Source organism: Armigeres subalbatus, chromosome 2 (assembly GCF_024139115.2).
Source record: "Armigeres subalbatus isolate Guangzhou_Male chromosome 2, GZ_Asu_2, whole genome shotgun sequence".
Lineage (NCBI taxonomy): Eukaryota > Metazoa > Arthropoda > Insecta > Diptera > Culicidae > Armigeres > Armigeres subalbatus.
In genome coordinates this window covers 28,577,020-28,599,454 of record NC_085140.1, presented here as the reverse complement: position 1 = coordinate 28,599,454, position 22,435 = coordinate 28,577,020, and the positions used below count along the sequence as shown (strand labels likewise).

The following is a 22,435-nucleotide window of genomic DNA, read 5'->3' as shown; positions in this document are numbered from 1 at the left end:
AGAAAATTCTATGGTAAAAGTTACTATTTCGTAGACTACGCCTTGTTTTTGAAACTACTATAAAATGTTAAATCATTGTTAAATTATCTATGGTTTCAGAGAAATTCACCACTGATTCAGTTCATGTAACAGCATTCTTCTTAAACTTCTTCAATGGCTCTACATTCCAACTGGAACTTGGCCTGCTTTGCAACTTAGTATTCTATTAGCATTTCCTCAGTTATTAATTAAAATCTTTTCTATGCCCGCCATTGCATGTATCTTGTGTGGCAAGTACAATGGATACACTATGCCCAGGGTGTCGAGAATGTTTCCCACCCGAAAACACCCTAGACCGGACCGAGAATCGAACTCGCCATCTCCGGATTGGCAATCCTACGCCTTTGCTCGCAAGGCTACTGGAGACCCCAAACGGGTTTGTTATCTGTTGAAATAACCCTCGGAATGGCAGTTTTCACCGCAACATTTTTATCTGTGTTGGAATATTTATGGAAATTTTAGTTACCAATTCTTCTAGAGAGGTTTTATAATCCATAAATTCCTCTAGAAATTAACACAGAAATCCTATTCCTCCACAGGTAGGGTATGGGAGGTATTTTGGACCACCAGTTCGACGGGTCATATTTTGGACCACTGAGTGCAAATTCCTCTTGGTGGTCCAAAATAAGAGCCCTCCTAAGGGTGGTCCAAAATACATCCTTTACCCTATTTCTCAAAACATTCCTCCCAGAAGCCCCTTATAAAATCGTTTTGGAACTCTAAGTAATTCCTTCAAAAATGCTCCTGATCATTGCTGAACAAATTCCTGTGGAAATGGAATGCACATAAAAAAATCCTCAGAAATTTATATATACATATATATATTTGAAATTCTCTCGGCAATTCCTACAGAAATTTTTACATAAATTTCTTCCAAAAGTCTATCATTTTTCCTGGTACTTCTACTCAAATTGCGCTTCTGGAAATTCTTCCACTAATTCTCATCTTCTTCGAGTTCCTCCAGGAGTTTCCGCGGCAATTACTTCAAGAATCTTTCTATAAATTCCTCAATAGATTCCCCAAGAAGTTCCTAGGAAAATTTCTTATGAAATTTATTTTGAAATTCCTCCAGAAATTCCTTAGGGTATACACCCAACCGGCGGTTGTCAGATTTTCTAACAATTATGTATAAAAATCTAACAAAACCTGTATAAGAACTGGGCATATGCGAAATTGGTAGATTCTTAAATAAAAAATGTAAGCTCTCAAACAAATATTGTTAGAAAAGCTTACAAAATTGTTAGATTCTTATACAATACTTGTATAAGAATCTAACAATTTCGCATATGCCCAATTCTTATACAGGTTTTGGTAGATGCCATTTTTGTTGTCAACCCTTTCCTTCACATAAAATTCTGAAAAGAACCGATTTTATATTCACAATGTGCCTTTTAATCATTAACAGAAACCAAACGTTAGATAGAATTGTGCGTTGAAATTTGACTTTGTGTTGCTGCTGTTGGCGACGATGATTTACCTTCTGCTGGGACCGCTACTACCAGCGTCATCGTTGCGACACATGAGTGCTGCTGTCGGCGACGGTCACTCCCCGAGCAGCACAGGACAGACAGAATCGGTTGCAGCAACTTATTTGTGACTAAATCTGGTCACATACGATTTGCAGTAATCTAAATGGCACATGTGTGCTGCTAAAGGCCGTTGCTACTGGTCGATCACGCTGCTAACCAAAGCGCTATCGTTTCCATCACTGAGGTTAAATGATCTGCAGAAACCACCCCGGCGACCACCACCGTTGCGATGGTTTTCCGTTGAGACTGCTACCAGCGCCTTCGTGTTGCTGTGTCTGCTCTGCGAGAAATCTTGTTTGAACTGAGGATTAAATCCAAACCCGCGAGTTTCTTGATTTTGATGTCTGTGCTTGCGATGCATGAACGGGATTGGATGGTTTACCTATTACTTAACTTTTCATTAATTATCGATAATAAATAGTTGAAAATCAGTATTTTCAGAACATAACAAAGAAGCGTTGACTCTTCCTTGATCGGAAGGCATCCATATAAATCATATTTCAGTGACGGTCTCCGAGAACAGAGACGTAGTAATACGTCAAAAAGTTTTTTTTTGTTTATTTGCCTTAAGATTTTTTTGGGAGATTCTACTTTATCGTAAACATTAACCGAAGTTCATGAGACACTTCGTTCTACATTTACCAGACTAAAAACGAAGTAGTGTGTTGCAGCAATCCGGGAAAAACGCCCAGTTCAGGTCGACTAGATGTGATTAGCCCAGGATCGAGTCCAGTCGATATCCCATTCGAGAAGCTACAGCTACAGCCAAGGGCGTAGCCAGAGAGGGGCAGGGGGGGCGTCGCCCCCACCCTCTAAATGGTGGAATGATTGAACGGGTACTGAAATGAATTCGCTCAAACATGTGCACATATTCAGAAATAGGTTTTTGAAATTCAAAAGATTCCCAAAAAACTTATAAGGGTATCCAGGATCCATACTATATGAAAGTTCAAAACAACTCGAAACATTTCGGGCTCAAGAATTCTCCTAGAAATCCTTCTAGCTCCCCCTGGGAATTCCTCCGGAAAGTTATCCACAAATTCCTCTGAAAATCGTTTGAAAATCCTTCTCCTGTAATTGTAATTTCTCCTTATCTAGAAACCCCCAACTAAATTTTTTTTAGGGAATTCATGAGGAAGTTTCTTGAAGATTTCTTTTCTTCCCTTCAAATTTTATTTCTAGACATTTCTTCGGCTATTCTTCCAGGAAAATCTCCGGCATTTCCTTCAGGAATGCATTCTAGAGTTCCTCCAAGAATACATACGGAATTTCCTCCCAAAATTCCACTAGAAGTTTCTTCAGTAATTTATGACGGAAATCCTCCGATTTCGCTCCATAATTTCATCTGCTAATCTATAAAAAAAATCTTCGGAAATTCTTCTAGAAACTGCTTCGGGCATTCCTCCAGGAACTCTTCCTTAAATTCCTCCGGGATAACTTCCAGGAATTTTTCCGGGAATACCTCTATAAATTCAATAGCGAAATCCTCTAGAATTACATTCTGGAATTCTTTCCGTAATTATTTCAGAATATCCTTCAAGAATTCCTCTAGAAATTTCTTTAGGGATTTCTCCAAGAATTCGTCCAAGTATTTCCCCGGAAATTGTTCCCTTCCTTCAGGAATTTCTCCGGGATTTTTTCCGTGAAATTGTCCTAGAATTCTTTCCGGACTTCACTCGGAATTTACTCCAGAATTTCATTCGGAAATTAGTTTGGGATTTCCTCCAGGATATCTTCCTAGAATTCTTCCAGGAATTTCTTCAGAACAAACAAAGAACAGCAATTCATCTGGGAATACTTTAGGATTTCATCTGGAAATTTCATCATTAATTCCTCCTAGTATTTTTTCGGGAATTCCTTCAGATATTTCTCCAGAAATTCCTTCATGAACTTCTCCAATAATTATTTCAGTACTACCTTGTGAGAATTCCTCTGGAAGTGCTTGTGGGAGTTCATCCGGGAGCTTCCCAGGAGTTTTTCCAGAAGTTCCTGTAGTAATCCCTCCAGGAACTTCACAGGTTCTTTGAGGATATTTGGCAGGAATTTCAAGGGAAATGGGATTTCGTAAGTTCCTCTAGAAATTCAACTCCGGGTATTCCATCGGCTGTTCCTCAAATTTCTCCGGGAGTTCCACTAGTAGTTCTTCCGGAAATTCATTCAGACTTTCTTTCAGGAATTCATTTAGGCTTTCTTTGGGAATTTATCTACAAATTCCTTCAGAAGTTCCTCGAAAAATTTCTCTGGGAGCTCCTCCGGGAGGTCATTTAAGAATTCTTCCAGGAGTTTCTCCTGGAATTCTTACGGAAGTTCATCCAGAAGTTCTTACGAGAGTTCCTCCAGGATTTCCTCCGGAAATTCTTCCTGTAGTTCTTCAATAAATTCATCTAGAAGTTCCTCCGGCAGTTCTTCCGAAAATTTCTCTGATAACTTCTCCGGGAATTCCTACAGAAATTCCTCTGGGAGTTCCTTCGGAAATTACTCCGGGAGTTCCTTCTCAAAGGAACACCCGGAGGAACTGCCGGTGAAACTCCCGGAGAAATGCTCATAAAAACTGCTGGTGGCTCTCCCGGAGGAATTCACGTAGGAACTGCCGGAGGAGCTCCCGTAAGAACTCCCGGAGGAATTTCAGGAGAAACTCCTAGAAAAATTCCTAGAGGACCTCCCGGAGGAACTCTCAGAAAAACTATCGGAAGAACTTCGAGAGGAATTTCCAGCTAATTTTCTGAAGAAAGCCTAAATTATTTCCCGAGAAAAGCCTGAATGATCTCCTGGAAGAGCTACTGGTGGAACACCCGAAGGAATTTCTGAAGAAACTCCCGGGAGAAATGAATCCCCGGAGGAACTGCCAGTTGAGCTACCAGAAGAATTCTCGGAAAAAATCTTAGAGAATTCATCTTATAGACAAATCTCGTCAAGCTGAAACCTTTGTAGAGGTATGTAGCAGGACCATCATTATCATCAGAGGACCTCCCGGAGAATTCCCTGAGGAGCTTTTGGAGGAATTTCTGTATAATTCCCGGAGGAAATTCTGGAGAAATTCCCGGCAGAATTTTCAGAGAGCCCCCGTAGGAACTGCCGATAGAACTACCGGAATAATTCTCGGAGGTAATCCTGGAGGAATTCTTGGAGGATCTGCCGGTTGAACTCCTGGAAGAATTCCCGGAGGAACTTCGGAGGAATTTTCGAAGAAACTTCTGGAGGATGTCCAGTGGAAATTTTGAAGTTTCCACTGGAATTCTTTCAGGATTTCTTTCGGAATTAATCTAGCAATTCCTCCAAAAATTCCTTTGTTGATTTTATTTTCGGTATAATTTCTTTTTTTTTTTTTCGATTTTAAGGACGGCTACGCAGTCTTGAATTATTGAAACAAGATGTTTATTTATCCGACGTTTCGACACGGGGATGGTGTCTTCATCAGGGGAAATCATCCCCTGATGAAGACACCATCCCCGTGTCGAAACGTCGGATAAATAAACATCTTGTTTCAATAATTCAAGACTGCGTAGCCGTCCTTAAAATCGAAATAAAAATATACAGTCGATTTCTCAATAGTGGTATAATTTCTGTATACATTTTCGGTGGAATTCCTAGAGAAATTTTCACAGGAAATTATTCGAAACTTTCACGGAAAAAAATATGGAATTTACACAGGAAGTTCGAAGATTTTTCGCGAAATTCTCAGGAATGTTTATTGGCAATTCTGCGGAATTTCCACGGAATATTCTTAGGAATTCCAAGGTACAATTTTTCAGATTTTTTTATGAGAAACAGCACGAAAGAATTATCTGAAGGATTCCCTGCAGAACTTATTATTCGTGGAGGATTTCTTGGAGTAAATAATGGTGGAATTTTTAATCAATTCCAGGCGAAATTGATGGTGAAATTCCTGAAGACATTGCCGAAGAAATTGCTGGAGGCATTCCTGAAGAATCCGGGCGTGAATGCGTCACGTTTATTGGCATTACGTTTTAGTACAAAACGCTGACTTCAACGCTGACGCGCAACGTGCTCTTGTGATTCAGCCTTTACTGTTGGTTGTGGATTTGGTTTCAAAGTGTTTGGAGCTTAGAAGGAAAAAGTACCAAGCACTAATATTCATGTGTTTTTATAAAACTACTATAAAACTACGATTCAGAAGACCTAAAAAATTTCGCCCCCCCCCCTAATCGAAATCCTGGCTACGCCCATGGCTGCAGCCCACCAAGTATCAAGTTAGTATGTAGGTAGACATTATTTTCTATGCTTCAAAAAGACTTTCCGGTGCAAGTTTTTATTTTCACTTTTGCGTGGGCATAAAAAAATCCTAAAAATAATCATTTAAAAAAATCTCAAAAATCACGTTTTTCAAGGGTTCCTAAAAGGTTTTGAAAGAGTTTTTGAATGAATTTCTGAAAATATTCTCGAGAAAGATTTTTTTAAGTAAATTCTAAAGGTCTATAGAATCTGAAAGATTTACTGAAGAATGTCAGCAATAGTAATGTTAGGTTAAAGAAATTCTTGGAACTAATTCTGAAGAATTTCCTGGGGGGAAATCCAAAAGTATTCTTAGAATTTTTTCTAAAAATTTTCAAAGGAAAATTTGTAGAAACTTCCAAATCTATAAATGAATTTAAAAAGTGATTTCCAGAGGATTTTTCGAAGAAGATTCCGAATTAGTTCATGGTGGCATGCCAAAAGAAAATCTTGCAGAATTTTAAGAATGTCAAAAATACCATCAAGAAATCCTTCGGGAATTCCGTTTGGCATGCATTCGAAAATTCCTAGAGAAGTAGAGTCTTGTCCTCGTATTTAGGAAGAAATTCCTGGAGGAAATAAAAAAATATTACTAGAGAAATTTCCGAGTAAATGGAAATCTCGATGAGGTGAAATGATTTATTGATGCATTCCTATACGAGTTTCTGAAAGTAATCCTTAATTTTTTTTTTGGAAGAAGGAATTTCTGGAAGAATTCCTCACATAACTTACACAGTTCCCCTTTAAGAAATTTTTGAAAGAATCCGTGAAGTAAGTTCCGATTTATTTTTATGGATTCATTTACGGACTTGCCGGCTTTTGTGAAAGAATTACTGGATAACCTCCCAAGACATTTCTGAGAATCTACGAAGAAGCATGATGATTTGGGGCTTTTTAGGCATGTAGTCTAAATTTCAGATTCAAAACAGAGGTTTAACATTTTTGCTTAACTTCTGTAGAGAGTAGTAAAACAATGTGGAATTATTATTGCATGCCAGGAAAACTTCCAAAAATATCTAAATTGCAGTCGACCCGTTATCATACTTTGCCGGATATTCTCAGTATTCTAAGGTATTCCAGAAATAGTAAGTTTTTGGAGAAATATTTCAAAAATTTCTAAAAGGCTTTTCCAATAAAATAATACACAATATCAAGACGACGTCTATTTAAGACATTATTAAAATTTTGTAATATTTTAAACTGCCTGATAACGTTTCACTGATCATTAGCTTATCTGATGAACTCCTCCAATTATTGTTCTCATTGTTGACGCCAAATTATGAATGAACCGATTTAGCCAAAATTGCTGGTGTCCCATCATTCCCGGAACTTTGGCGCCGCCAGTGAACTTATGTTTTTTGTTCTAGTCTTGTGAAGGTCACTATAAATGTAAGCTGCCAATTCTTGATAAGTCCATGTCACGGAAAACCAAAACGACACTCTAATCAATTTAAAGTGTCAAAAACTGTATTCGAGTTTACAGCGTCGAGATTGGTGGAAATTCGATTTCCTGAAAAATGACAACCATCCGAACTCACCTGCGATCCAATCGGAGGCAGTCCAATCATAAAGTTCGCCCGTGAAGACGCACTGACTGTGCTCACGGTGTGGTACATTGTTTGGATTTGAAGCTGTCAGTTTCAAGTTGTGGCAGTAGAAATTGAGCCATCCACGGGAAATTTTTCCCAAGTGGATTGAGAAAGTTCATAAGATCGATGAGTGAAAATGACGAGCTTCCATCTTTTATAGCATCAGGGGGTTAGATGCTAAAAATGGAACAAGATGCACAGGAAAAGTTTTGTGGGATAATAATGCGCCAGGGTGGGAGGAATAAATCTCGTTCAGCTTTTCTGAAGGACCTGAGTATGTTAAAAGTTGGATAACAATACTTTACTGAAGGTCGCCTTTATCATTACACTGACATTCTTTGCATAATACAGACCCTATTAGATTTTGGCGACAAAGCCATTCAATTTTGGCAACACAAAATTTTGTTTTTGAATTTGCTTATAAGCCGAGTAAATCAGCATAAAAAAAACTAGTTATACCTCTAAATCGCCGAAAAAAAAATTTAAAAAAGACTTTCAAGAAAGAAAAGCTTAGATTTTAAAATCCGAGTAAAAAATCGTGAATCCGAGTAATCCTCTTCCCTCTATATTGGATAGATTACATACAAATAATGTCTCGCGCTTAGTTTCATAGGGGCGTAACTGTATTGATCGATTTCTCTTCATCGATGTTTTCTTTTTATTACAGTACCGAATTGCGCAATTTTGTCGATGATTTAATGGTTTGGTGTGATGAAGGATGATTGTATTTTGCACCAGAATCAATAATCATGGTTGTAGCTTTTGAAACAATTGAGTTATTAACAAAATATAAAATCGATTAAGAAAAATCGATCAATACATGAAACCCTATGAAACTAAGCGCGAGATGTTTTATTATAATGAAGCGTAAGCAGAGCCCTTCTTCCCCCATGCGCCCTTCCATAATAAGTGTATGGTCCCATAGTCATTGACATGACTTTAAAGTAGCTGCAACCGCTACAATCAAGATATGTATTCATATCAGCTACAACCAAATCTGTCGGAAATGTACCGCAATTGAATATTGGAATTGTCATTAAGACGATTCAGCACAGATAAAGTTCTAAGCATCAATTCTTCTATTCCTGCATTGTTACGTACCTTTCGAAAGTTAAGCGAGAAATAACTTTGCACTACCGGTTTGAACAAGTTTATCATGGACGATAAAAAGTTCACAGGATATAAAAGACTGCCAACAATATTGATGACGAGTCAGAAAAAAATCGTTGCTTTGATATATGAACTTCTAATGAATTGAGTGAGCACCAACCAAAAGTTATTTTTGCGGATTTTATGTCAGGAAACTTCAAATTAAATAAGCATTTCCTGCACCCGTCCGTGGCTGGATTTTGGAAGCTTATTTGATAATCTTTGAGACAATGTCGTGCACCTCGTGGCATGCGTCATGTCTACTTATTATCATGTTTATCGCATTTATAGTTTTAAATTTAACCACCAATGCACATCGCAATTTAATCCATCACAGTTTAATCCAAGTAACTGCATTACAACAGATGTTGAATAGCACATAAAAATGGAATATCATCATTACTCTGGTGTCGTTCTGTGCAGCAAAATTCCTCTTTCATATTCTTCGTGCGGAAAATTTTCTAACATGAAAGCCACCGGTTCCTTTATCAATGGCACACCATCATTATTATCATCGTCGTCACCTCTGAAATGCCAACGAATTCAGCAGACCATAAACCACGCTACCTCACAATTTGCAAGTCCATTTAAGGTTTCTATTATCAATGCACCATCATAGGAATCTTCTGCTTATGTCCTTGTCACAGATCTGTCTATTCATTTTTTTCTAAAAGCGTGGCGTACTTCTTGAACGCCACTTTATTTCGTAGACTGGAGCGAGTTTTCCGTCCATAAAAGATAAATGGAAAAGATAGTCACTGTCAGTCTCGGCCGCCAATGCTGACGAGTGCACAGCGTGCACAGGTGGGAAATTACAAAATTCTCGACAAATTTGTCGAAGTCGGAAGTACGGGTACGTGCGTTCCAATTTCGTCGATTACACTTTCCTGTGCTTCCAAACACTTCATGGATCTGGTGATATGTATTTCTTATGTGATAAAGATGCCTTTACGATAAAATAGGCTACCTTTGAGACGGATATGTATGAATATCGAATCCCGAAGCTGGTTCTTGTTACAGGAGGAATTACTTCTTTTGGTTGGGTTTGGCTTATTATTGCCAGGCTTCTCATTTAGAAATATTTGAAAATTGCAAAAATACCTATTAATGCTTTGGAATGAACTTTGGAATTAACATATTTTGGCGCTTCAAAATATACTTACACACAGTCCCGGCATGGGCGTGAGCCTCGAACACGATAATCGATGCCAGTTCCCGCTTGATGGACGTTGACAGATGTGATAGGGCGGCAATGTGCAGCAGTTCCTCGTACACCAGTTCCAGCTCTTCGTGCGTACGCTCGTGAGATCTGCATACGGAGGCGGCATGAAATGACACAAATAGGGAAAGCACGGATTGTGAATTTGAAATTGCAAATGATGGAAATGTTGCGTTTGGTATGTTGGTTGTAAAAACAGAGCATAAGTGCCCTACCAATTGTCAAAGGGGTTCGGTTTATTGAATTTCGATGGAGTTGAACAAATTTTACATGTTAAATATATAAATGTTAAAATGTTGACATAACATGTCAAATAGATAAAAAAAATGCTGGTAGTGGCTAAACAGTTTTGACAAGATGAACAGTATAAGTTGTGCTTTCCAGTATTTTTGGAAATGTGTAACTATAGCTATGTGGAAAGGAGTAGCGTAACCTCACTTTTTACCTGTGCACTGATGCAAAAAATGAAAATTTTGATATTTTGAGAGTCCAAATGGAAAATAAAATTATCAGAGTCGCTAAAACTAATCAAAATCTAGTTATTCCATGCGTTTCCGCAAACCTATTCTTTTAAAAATCCAGTAAATCCAGTGCACAGGTAGATTGAGGCTAGAGAAACGCCACTGCTTTAGTTCTGTACAGTTTTCTATGGAAATTTAGAGAAAAAAATCATTGAAATTTCGAAAATTAAGGGAAAAACTTGAAGTTCAGAAGCTCTGAATAATTCCAAATTGTAGCTCAGTCAACTCTTTCATGGGAAATTCGAAAAAATTTCTATAGCTAGTTCACAAAAATTTCCATGGAAATTAAAAAAAATCAAGGAAATTCAACAGAATTTACCAGAATATGAGAATTTTTCGTGGAGATTTAGAAGAATTTGCCGAGGACAGTTTTACAAGGAAGAATTTTCTGTAACAATTCACTAAAAGTTCGCGTGGAAATTGAGAACGATTTCACGTAGTAATTTGAAAGAATTTCTCGATGAAATTCAAAAGAATTCTCCGTTGACATTTAAGAAAAAAATTGCAAGTGCAAGTGAAAAATGATTTGCAAACCCTCCGTAGAATGCATGGTTGGCGATGGACCGAGCTGAATGCAGACAAATGCAGCCTTAGTCTGAATAAATGAAATGTGTGATCATTTTCACAATTTCCATTATTTTACTTCCACTACAATTTTTGTATCAACAGATACGTTTGCGATAATAGCATTAGCACCACCTACTTAACGACACCCTCATAAGTTCCACGGAGTTTAATATTGAGGAGGGTATTCGTTGGGTCATTTGCTTGAAGATGGCAATGTGACCGTGGAAATCTTACTCATTAACACACAACGTAAAGGTGTCTACTCGATGTTACGGGTTCAACAGACACATTTTATCGATGAAAATAACATTAAAGAAGATATCCAGTAGGAAGCGTTTTTAATCCGCTTTTGTAACCCCAAAATATTATGAAAATTACAGGCTTTTTTTTAGGTGTTTTTTACAATCTTACATTTTTGTAAATAATACCGCAAACAAAAATGATTGTCATGAAATAACTTTTAATGTCTATGGTTTATTATCCTTCGGGGACTCGCGCAGTTGTAAAAAGTACAATAGATTCGAAAAAAGCACGCTTCTCGTTCACAACACAGGCGGGACTGCGTGAGCGGTCCAGGATGAAGCGAGTCCCGGAAGGTTATGTATCATTTCTGGGAACATGTCAAAGATTTTGTAAGCTTTCTCGACAATAAACAAGGGGTACAGTTCACGCGTTTTGCCTCTCCTAGACCTAAACTGCTTCATATTTGAATCATTTTACACAATTCCGAGAAAACAACAAAACACTGTTTTTGAACAAATTGGCACCGTATCTTTCGATTTTTTCGATACAGATCAATTGTTTTTGGCGAAACTCAACACCCTGGGGCACTTCCAGTACAAAAACTGCAAGCAGTATTCCATAATTGCTCCTCAAAATGCGTGCACATATGTAGTTTCTCAAACAAAAAAAAAAAAATTTCATTCATTCCAGAACAACATTTTTTATCGTATTTTTGGCCAGAATACCGTCAACTGGGGGGAAGATGATCATTTTTAAGACAAAACATGCAATAACAATGTGTGTTTACATTTTAAATCGAAACAAATATGTTCAAAACATGTACTGCTATACGTTGCAATAATCAACAACTTTAGTTTTCTGAAATGCGTTCGCATTTATTAAAATAAATTAAATTATCACACATTTTTTGAATAATCTGGTTTGGGGTGAAGTTGATCAAGACAGCTCTACTAAAACCATTATGACCTAGTAGTCAAAATACACACTAGTATGAATGTTGAATTTACTACTTAGTGAAGTCTAAGAAGTCAATATTTGAAACGAAAATAGCGTCATTTATGACTATCTCTCTCTTTCTTCCACAAAATACATTTTCATGATTATAATCGAAAAACTCGGATTTCTACCTAACGGTAACATTACTTGAACGGAGAATATTGTTGACTACCGTTTCATAAAAAAAATTGGCACTTTTGACTGACACATCAAATGATCATCTTCACCTCAATGATCATCTTCCCCCCAGTTGACGGTACGTATTTTTGGACGAGGATTCAGAATATATAAAAATCTCATTTTGGCCAAAAATGTTACACATGCAGTTTCTCTCAGTGAACTCTCCCATACTCTAGGGGAAGGGGCCCCAAAACGCCCCCCCGATGCTAAACGCCTTTTGTTGTTTCCCTCATATTTACCGTCATTAAGATGTATGTAACAAAACTAGATCTAAAATTATGTAGGATAGGCGAAGAAAGTTTCAAACAAGTGCATGGGAAGGTCGGAAAAACCGAAAATTTCCTTGTCATAAGACGAGTTAGTACAATCCCATTGAATTTCACCACTTAATTGTATCTTGACATGTCAAGATACAATTAAGTGGTGGAATTCAATGGGATTGTACTAACTCGTCTTATGACAAGTGAAGACATTCCACTAAAAAGCTCAAAATAATTTTCTTACGAAAATTTCCACATTTCGAAGAAACATCTAACATTTTGGCGAGGAAAAACGCCCTAGGGGCAATAACCTACAAAGTACTTGCGTCTCCACGGACTATCCATACTAGAACGCTGATTCGCCGACGCGTGGTACTTTGTTCCCTAGGAGCTGCCAGCTAAAAGGCGTTTTGCCTCATGAGTTTTCCGGCAACAGAATATCACTACTTTTTTGAAATGTAAATATTATCAATATGATTGAGATTTTTGACAATTTTTGAATGGCATCAACTAGCTATCTTGTTTAACTGATGCATAATGTAAAAATACCCATGAATAGCGTTACAAATAAGACAATATAGCAGTGTTTGCTTAGCTAGGGCATATTGCCCCCCCTTCCCCTATATTGAAGGGACCATCGAGTTGCAAAATATTAAACACTTTTCATGGCATGTATGTAGGGCAAGACCCGCAAATTTCCTCTCAGTGTTCAATATACACGTTACGATTTTCTCACATTGAATTGTCATTATGTTTATTTTTATGAAATTAATTACAAAGATTTCGACAATTAAATGCATGGTATAAATAAACGTGCCGAATATTAAATTACACAGATAAAAATATGTTGTGATTTTCAATGTATTTTTATGCACATGTTTGGAGCATGAAAATTAATGTAACATTCAATTGGGTTCACTATTTTGTTTAATCCAATTCGGCAGGGAGCATATTATACCGTCTTACCCTAGTTGAATAGTTGTAATTTGTCCTTATCAATTTCCTTCGCATTTTTCCTTATCAAGTAAAGTGAAAAGTGAGATGTTCGAAGTGAATAGTGAAAAGTGATAAATGAGATGTTCGAAATTAGTATGTACAGAGTGTTAAAAAAACAGCATAAGTGGCCTACTGATTGACAAAGTGATTCGGTTTATTGAATGTCGATGGAGTTGTACAAATTTCACATGTTAAATATATAAATGTTAGCTTGTTAACATAACATGTTAAATAGATGCATCTGGTATGTAATGGCTAAACAGTTTTGACAGTACACGTTGTACTTTCTAGTATATTTTTGGGAATGTGTGACTATAGCTATATGTTTGAGTTCTGTAAAGTTTTCCATACAAAAATAGAAAAAAAACTCCATTGAAATTTAGTGCAATTTCGAAAATTTGGAAAAAAACATTCTAGTTTAGTAGACCTTTCCTGGGAAGTTCTAAATAGTTTCCCATGGAAATTCGAAAGAATTTCCCATGGAAATTAAAAAAAAAATGCTAATGGATTTCAAAAGAATTTACCAGAATTTAAGAAATTTGCGTGGATATTGAGAAGAACTTGCCGAGGAAAATTTCACAAGGAAAATCAGTAGATTTTGTAAAAGTTCACAGTTGAGGTCGAAATACGTATCTGTATATCAAAACGTAGTGGAATTAAATTGAAAGTACAAATCTCGTCTTAGGTAGCTGAATAAATAGAATAAAATAATCACAATTTTCCTTTCATTTACCTCATACTTCAACATTTGTATCAACAGATTCAAGCGTTTTATCGATAAATGCATTAGCATAACATATAATTCGTAGATTGGCCACTAGTGATATTATGTTTATCTTTCGAAATTCTATTGCGAGGCGGCCAGGGTTGGGAAAAATCAAATTTTCAAAAAATCGAGGATGATCAAAACTCACCCGCGATCTTACTTTTAAATCATCAACTGATAAAAACTCGCCAGTGATTAAGAATCGTTTGAAAATCATATCTTGATTTGAAGCACTTACCGTTACATTTTGAACACTTTTTCCTTACTACCATGAAACCATAACGCCAAATAGAAGATATAACGGGACTGTTGACAATTAGCTGATCATAGTAAAGATTAATGTTTGAATGAAAATTCTGTGTTTATTATCGTTTGAGTACATAATTTGAGAAGTTGTCGCCGGCGACAACTCGCCTACTGTTTTTACGTGAAAAGTTTTCACATGAAAATTGCAATCATTATCGTCTGAAAATGATTCAGCACAACACTGGAGGCGGCAATGTCCCAGTGGGGGACGTAATGCCAATGAAGAAGACGAAGAAGACTACCAGAAATCAAGAAGCGGAGGGATCCTTGATTCCAGTCTAACACAAAAATAGCAAAAGCATGAGGATCATTGCGCCCGGCCAAACCCACCACACCACGTAAAGGTGTCTACTCGGTGTTACAGGTTTAACAGATACATTTTATCGATAGAAATAACAGTAAAGAAGACTTCCAGCAGGAAGCGTTTTCAATCCGCTTTTGTAACCCCAAAAGATTAGGAAAAAATCAGTCCTTCTTTTTCGTAAATAATATCGTAAACAAAAATGATTGTCATGAAATAACTTTTGCTGTGTGTGGTTTATTATGAATCATTTCTGAGACAGGCAAGGATTTTTGTAAGCCCTATCGTCAATAAACAAGGGGTACAGTTCACACATTTTGCCTCTCCTAAACCTTTGCCTCTCAAATTTGTGATATGAATTAAAAAAACTGAAAATATACTTTCAGATATTGTCATATTCTTTCATTTACCTTAATTCCTGAATTTATTTAAAATTTACCAGACTCTCCGAATAAGTAGATTGGAAAAAAAATTGACTGATGGGATAAATCAATTGTTAATTAATAAATCAAATATATCGATAAGCTGAAGACGAATAAGTAATCGAAAGCAGTGGGTGGTATACAGTTCCTTCCAGATTTTGGCAACACCCGTCTTTGTCTAGTCACGATGAACACCCGTTTTTGGCAACAATAACAAAAAAACTTTTCTTTTGCTGTTTAGAGCTAATACAGGGAAATATCGAGATAGGAACCACATTTATATTTGTCTTCCAAATTATACACTTTTGTATATAGGTGAATAGTTGAAATTGTTTCCTTACTAAAAAAGTCAGAAGTGAGATGTTCGAAGTGAATACTGAAATTTGAGAAAAGAGATGTTTGATGTGAGTATGTACTGAGAAATGGAAGTGAGTACTGACTAGGAGTGTGCAGTAACAAGTGAGAAGTGAGTAGCGGGATGTGAGAAGAGAGTGGTGAGAATAAGATGCGATAGTTGTGAAGTGAGTAGTGAGGAAAACAGAAGCATGAGGTGAGAAGTAAGAGATGATAATTGGGGAGTGAGAAGCGAGAAGTTGAGATTTTAGACAGAAAAAAGAAAGAAAAAAGAACAGAGGAAAAATAAATAAGCAAGAAATAGTAGGAAGAAGATGGAATAAAGAAGAAGGAAAAAAGAAGGAAGGAAAAAGAAAGAAGGAAGGAGAAAGCAATAAGGAAGCAGGTGGAAGAAAGTAGAAGCAAGAGGGAAGAAATAAGAAGAAACAAAAGAAAGTGTAGAGGAAATGGAAAAAAACGTAGAAGAAAGAGGGAAGTAGGAAGACGAAAGAAGAAAAACGTTAGAAGAAATAAGAATTGATTTCTCGATTCTCAATTCTTACATTTCACTTGTCACATCTCACTTTTTATTTCTCATTGCTCACTCCTCGGTCCTCACTTCTCATTTATTCATTTCATTTATTCAGACTAAGGCCGAAGTGGCCTGCGCGGTATATAAGAGTCTTCTCCATTCGGCTCGGTCCATGGCTACACGTCGCCAACCACGCAGTCTACGGAGGGTCCGCAAGTCATCTTCCACCTGATCGATCCACCTTGCCCGCTGCGCACCTCGCCTTCTTGTGCCCGTCGGATCGTTGTCGAGAACCATTTTCACCGAGTTATTGTCCGACATTCTGGCTACGTGCCCAGCCAACCGCAGTCGTCCGATTTTCGCGGTGTGAACGATGGATGGTTCTCCCAACAGCTGGTGCAACTCGTGGTTCATTCGCCTCCTCCACGTACCGGCCGCCATCTGCACCCCACCATAGATGGTACGCAGCACTTTCCTTTCAAAAACTCCAAGTGCGCGTTGGTCCTCCACGAGCATCGTCCAGGTCTCGTGTCCGTAGAGGACTACCGGTCTAATGAGCGTTTTGTAGATTGTCAGTGTGGTACGGCGTCGAACTTGATCGGAGCGTCTTGCTGATTCCAAAGTACGTACGATTTTCGGCAGTCACCAGTGAGCCCAAGTACATAAATTTTTCTACCACCTCGATTTCGTCACCAACGATGCCAACTCGCGGTGGGTGGCTCACATTGTCTTCTCTTGTACCTTTTCCTATCATGTACTTCGTCTTCGACGTGTTGATGACTAGTCCGATCCGCTTGGCTTCCCTCTTCAGTCTGATGTAGGCTTCCTCCATCTTCTCAAAGTTACGTGCCATAATATCTATGTCGTCGGCGAAACCAAATAGCTGGACGGACTTATTGAAAATTGTACCACTCGTGTTAATCCCTGCTCTTCGTATTACCCCTTCCAAAGCGATGTTGAATAGCAGACACGAAAGACCATCACCTTGCCGTAACCCTCTGCGGGTTTCAAAGGGACTCGAGAATGCCCCTGAAACTCGAACTACGCACATCACCCGATCCATCGTCGCTCTGATCAACCGTGTCAGTTTATCCGGAAAACCGTGTTCGTGCATTAGCTGCCATAGCTGGTCCCGATCGATTGTATCATATGCGGCTTTGAAGTCGATGAATAGATGATGTGTGTGGCACATTGTATTCGCGGTATTTCTGCAGTACTTGGCGAATGGCGAACACCTGGTCCGTGGTGGAGGGTTCACCCATAAAACCCGCCTGCTACTGCCCCACGAACTCCCTTGCAATTGGTGCTAGTCGACGGCATAACATTTTTGAGAGTACCTTGTAGGCGGCGTTCAGCCATGTGATTGCGCGGTAGTTGCTACAATCCAGCTTATCGCCCTTTTTGTAGATGGGACACACGACACCTTCCATCCATCCTGCGGCAAAACTTCCTCCTCCCAAATCTTGGTAATGGCCCAGTGCAGCGCTCTAGCCAGTGCCTCACCACCGTGTTTAAATAGCTCTCCTGGTAGTTGGTCAACCCCAGGGGCTTTGTTGTTCTTCAGCCGGCCAATCTCCTCCTGGATTTCCTGGACGTCCGGAGCCGGTAGAATTATGTCCTGCGCGCGTTCCCCCAGGTCCATCACCATACCGCCATCTTCGTCTGCCACATCGCCATTCAGGTGCTCTTCGTAGTGCTGCCGCCACCTTTGGATCACCTCACGCTCGTTCGTAAGAAGGTTCCCGTTTATGTCCTTACACATATCAGGCTGTGGCACGTGGCCCTTACGTGAACGGTTCAACTTCTCATAAAACTTTTGTGTGTTATTAGCGCGGTACAGTTGCTCCGTCTCTTCACGGTTTCGATCTTCCTGCTGACGCTTTTTCCTCCGGAAAATCGAGTTTTGTCTGTTCCGCGCCTGTTTATATCGTGCCTCGTTCGCCCTCGTGCGGTGTTGCAGCATTCTCGCCTATGCTGCATTCTTCTCTTCTACTAACTGCTCACATTCGCCGTCATACCAGTCGTTTCTCTGATCCGGGGGCACCGTGCCAAGTGCAGCGGTTGCGGTGCTAAAAATGGCGGATCGAATATCTCTCCAGCCATCTTCAAAAGATGCTTCGCCTAGCTGCTCTTTCGTTGGGAGTGCCACTTCCAGCTGCTGCGCGTATTCTTGGGCTAGTTTACCGTCTTGTAGCCGCCCAATGTTAAGCCGCGGCGTCCGACTTCGACGCGTGTTGTACACCGTCGAGAGTTTTGAGCGCAGGCATACTGCAACGAGGTAGTGGTCGGATTCAATATTCGCACTGCGGTAAGTGCGGATGTTCGTGATGTCGGAGAAGAATTTACCGTCGATTAGAACGTGGTCGATTTGGTTTTCCGTTACTTGATTAGGTGATTTCCATGTGGCCTTGTGGATATTCTTGCGGGGGAAGAAAGTGCATCGAATGAGTCATTTAGCCAAAAAGGCCTAGATAATATCGAAAACGGTTTGGCCAAAAATGTTATTTGGCTGAAAGCAACGTACGGGTGAAGATCATACGGCCGAACTGATAATTTTGCCGAAAAAGACGTTTGCTCCGACAGCTCATTTGTTCGAAAATGGCGTTTAGCCGAACGGGTCGACGTTTTTCGCCGTATAATCCGATCAGCCGAATAACATTTTCGGCCAAATTGCCCTTCCTGCTAAACTACCGTTTCGTTCAAATGGAATTTTCGACGAGAAGGCCTATTCGACTGGACGACCTGTTAGGGCATACGGCTTTTTCGGCCAAATGACTAGTTTGGTCGTATCGCCAAACCATTTCCCACATTATAATCCGATAGATAGCTTTCGGCTTAACGTATAATTCGGTCAAGTGGTATTCGGTTAAATGACTTTCTAGCGAATCACTTTCAACCAAACGACCCTTCGTCTTTTGAAAATTTTCGCATAGAATTTCCAAAGAATTACTGAACAACATAAGGAATTTCACGTAAAAATCCAAAGAAATTCCGAGAAAAAATCCAGTTGAAATTCCGTTGGAAACAGTTTTTGTGAAACTTAAAAAAAATCACATGGAAATTCTATGCCCATAGGATAAACGGCATAACGGCATAGGATAAATCCTAAACAATTTTCCGTGAAAATTTTAAAGAAATTCCCATGAAAACTACGGCGCTCTAACCTCTAACGGTAGTCAGAATCCATGAACGGACCAACGGGATATTTTATTAGATGTTAAATAACCAGAATAAAGATTATTTGAGCAAAAGTTAAATTCTCAGCAATAACAAAAAATGGCTCGATTATCCGGAGTGAAATTTTTCTCAACATTCCGGAAAATCGAGCCCGGCCTGTAATCGAATTATTTTCATCGGGTTATCGTTAGGAATGTTTCCATTTTCGATTTGTTTTTTCTCCAAAACTAACGTGCTGCTATAAATCAAAATCGAAGGCCGCTATTCGGCAACGGGTGCCATAAATATTATCCGAAAAAGTTTTGGTTAATCGGGTCGATATACTAATGGAAATTGTGAAATAAATATGTTAGATAAGGTAGTGTGATTGTCACCCGTTCATGTTATAGGGACACGGCAGGTATTTCCGTCCATCGTCATAGGGGCCAAAACCATCGAAAGGAACGTCCTTTTGTTAGAACTCCACTATAGCAGAACGTATCTCCTGAGCTTACGATTTGACACGGATGAGTTTGTCAAAAAAGTTTCTCTTTTAGTGGTTTTCGAGACTATGACGAAAAGACGAAAATACCTGCTTTAACCCTATACGAAAATAGTTCAAATAAGTTCATTCAGAATACTCGTTTATTGGAAAATCTTTCGGGAATGTAATAATTACTTCTGGGAGATTCATATTTTTTTCCGGGCGTTATTTAGAATGTTATCCAAGAAAAACGCAAGGAAACAAATCACCATGCTGATTCAAATCGTATTCGCCGAAAAACATTCTTCATTTTGTTTAATCAAACAAGTTCGCTGTTATTGGCCTGCTATATGAAGAAAAAATGCATCATTTTGTCACTTATGTCATTTTAGTTAGAAATAGACGAAACAGCTCTATTAAGTACTCTTAAAAATCAGTTGAAAAACGGAAAGCATTGCAATAATACATTGCAATAAAACTTATTGAGCGTAGAACACTATCAGTGCTTCGTAGAACGCAAGATGAATCCTGATTTGAACAATGATTAGTTCCGCAGAAATAGCAAAACTAAGGAAATCACTGTGTATTTTCTACGCCAATTAAATTCCGAAACGTGAAATGGGCTGTCTTAATATATAAATCAAGCATAAAGTTTCCTTCCTCCAGTGAACATCTGCCCCCTTACTTGGGCTGATTAACTACGCTATATGTAAAAGTTTCCCAGAACGGGTTGTCGGACTTGTTGGAATTGTAAGTTTGAGGGTATGCGCAGCCCACCGAAAACTTTTCGCCATGTTTGAACGTTCCCGACAGATAATCTTGCAATTTTCCACTTTTCTTTGCAATTAACTTCCTCGGCAAAAAGTACTATATAAACGGGTTAGTGTCATCACGTCCCTTAGAGTTTGAGAACAGTTATTTAAAAGTTTAGCGGGGTTAGGATGGAGGACTGCGCAAAACGGAAAGTTTTGCGAAGGGGTTTCTGAACTGTGGCAATTTTACTTCTCGCGTAAATATTTATCTACCAACAATTGAGCAACGTCCACAAATCCTGCTACGAAAATTTTGCATATAAATATTTTTAAATTTTATTTCGTAATTTTTTTAGTATGCTTATATCTATTCACAAGAAAACTGAAGGTGCCTTCGAAACCGTTGCAAAGTTTCAGAATGTGCCTTTTAGAAAGCAACAAAATCATTACAGTCGGGTCTGCTGTTACTCGGATTCTTTCTATGCTTGATTTTGCAAGACAGAAAAATAAAAACTTACCGAGCTAACGGGTTTTCGATTTACGGAACAGCGTAATTTGATTGCCTTTAGTGTAAGAGAGTCAACTGCCAAAGATTATTTCCACTTAATTATTAATTCACGAGTGTTCTCTTAATAGTAAATCCCCCGAACGAAGCCCAAAATCATTAACAAAACTGGGAGCATGTTAACACCCAATCGTTTTCGCACGACGGCTGCAATTTAATAGTGGCAACAAATTACCGCAACGAACTTGCTACTTATTGTGGCAGCGAACGGGACCGCACTGTCATTAATCTCAGGCTCCTTATTGTCACAACGTCAGCCATCCAAACAACCGAACTGGTGGTGGAAAAATCGTTTCGAATAAGGGTCTAAAATGCTTCCTTGAGACGAATAAAATCATTCGTGGGATTATTGCATGGCAAGCACGTATTGTAATTTGCATAATAATATAAACCATGTGTAGATTTGACAGTAAGGTGTAACATATTCAAATCAAATTTCGTTCAAATTAACTACAAGTTTGTTTAATTTTTTTACATGTTTGCATGCTGCAAATATGTGCAATGAACATAAAACTATGAAATATATTTAACTGCTTGAATCATTTTCAATCCCACTTTAGTTACCCAGTGTAGTACGTCGAACATGAAAAGATGCTGGTTAGAAAGTTAAAAGTCTACAAGTTGGGATAATTTGATATTTCAGTTGATTTATATTTTTCTAATTTTACGAAAGTGTTTTTTAAATATTAAGTTCAACACCTCAGTTAATTTTGGATACATCAACTTAAGAGATGCATTTCGAACCATTTCCCCCTAGCCACCTCCCGCTGCGTAAAATAGTGGGATGCTGGGCAATTGCAGACAATGTTGAGCTCTGACTGACTGTTATCCTGGCGTTGCTAACCTTTCATTGCGCTATATTCAGGTCGCTGTTGAAAAGCTGCAGTGCGCGAACACCGGAAGGGGGAATGGTGGTCCTGTGGGTGGAATAATTGAAACATAAAGCATTCCCATCCATTCTAGTTACAATTGCGAAGGATGTTCGAGAGGCGGGCACGATGGAGGGATATACCCTCTTGAAGAAAGTAATAAAAATTCTGTCACTGACAAAAACGAAGACCTCGTTGAGTGGAAAGGTCGGAGGTACAATTATTTCGGGTGAATGAGAAAAAGATAGTGGAAATTCATGCTATCAAAACAGAATTGATTTTCTTAAGCTGGGAGCATTTGTATTTGTAAAAAGATTGAATAAGTGGAAATAAATATTGGAACATGAGAAGGAAAATCGAACAGTCCAATTCGTACGTAGCTGATAATAGTTTTGTAACCCTGAGCTTGTATGAATTTATTTTATTAT

General features: G+C 38.6%; 1 protein-coding gene across 5 annotated transcripts in view; it reads right to left on the bottom strand.

Annotated features, from left to right (window-relative positions):
- Positions 1–22,435, bottom strand: part of LOC134218388 (rap guanine nucleotide exchange factor 4) — a 666,467-nt gene that overhangs the window by 137,016 nt on the left and 507,016 nt on the right. For all 5 annotated transcript variants that reach the window (XM_062697317.1, XM_062697318.1, XM_062697322.1 and 2 more), the window contains one exon: positions 9,703–9,848. In XM_062697317.1, the coding sequence (XP_062553301.1) occupies positions 9,703–9,848 (146 nt within the window). The remainder of the gene's footprint in view (positions 1–9,702; positions 9,849–22,435) is intronic.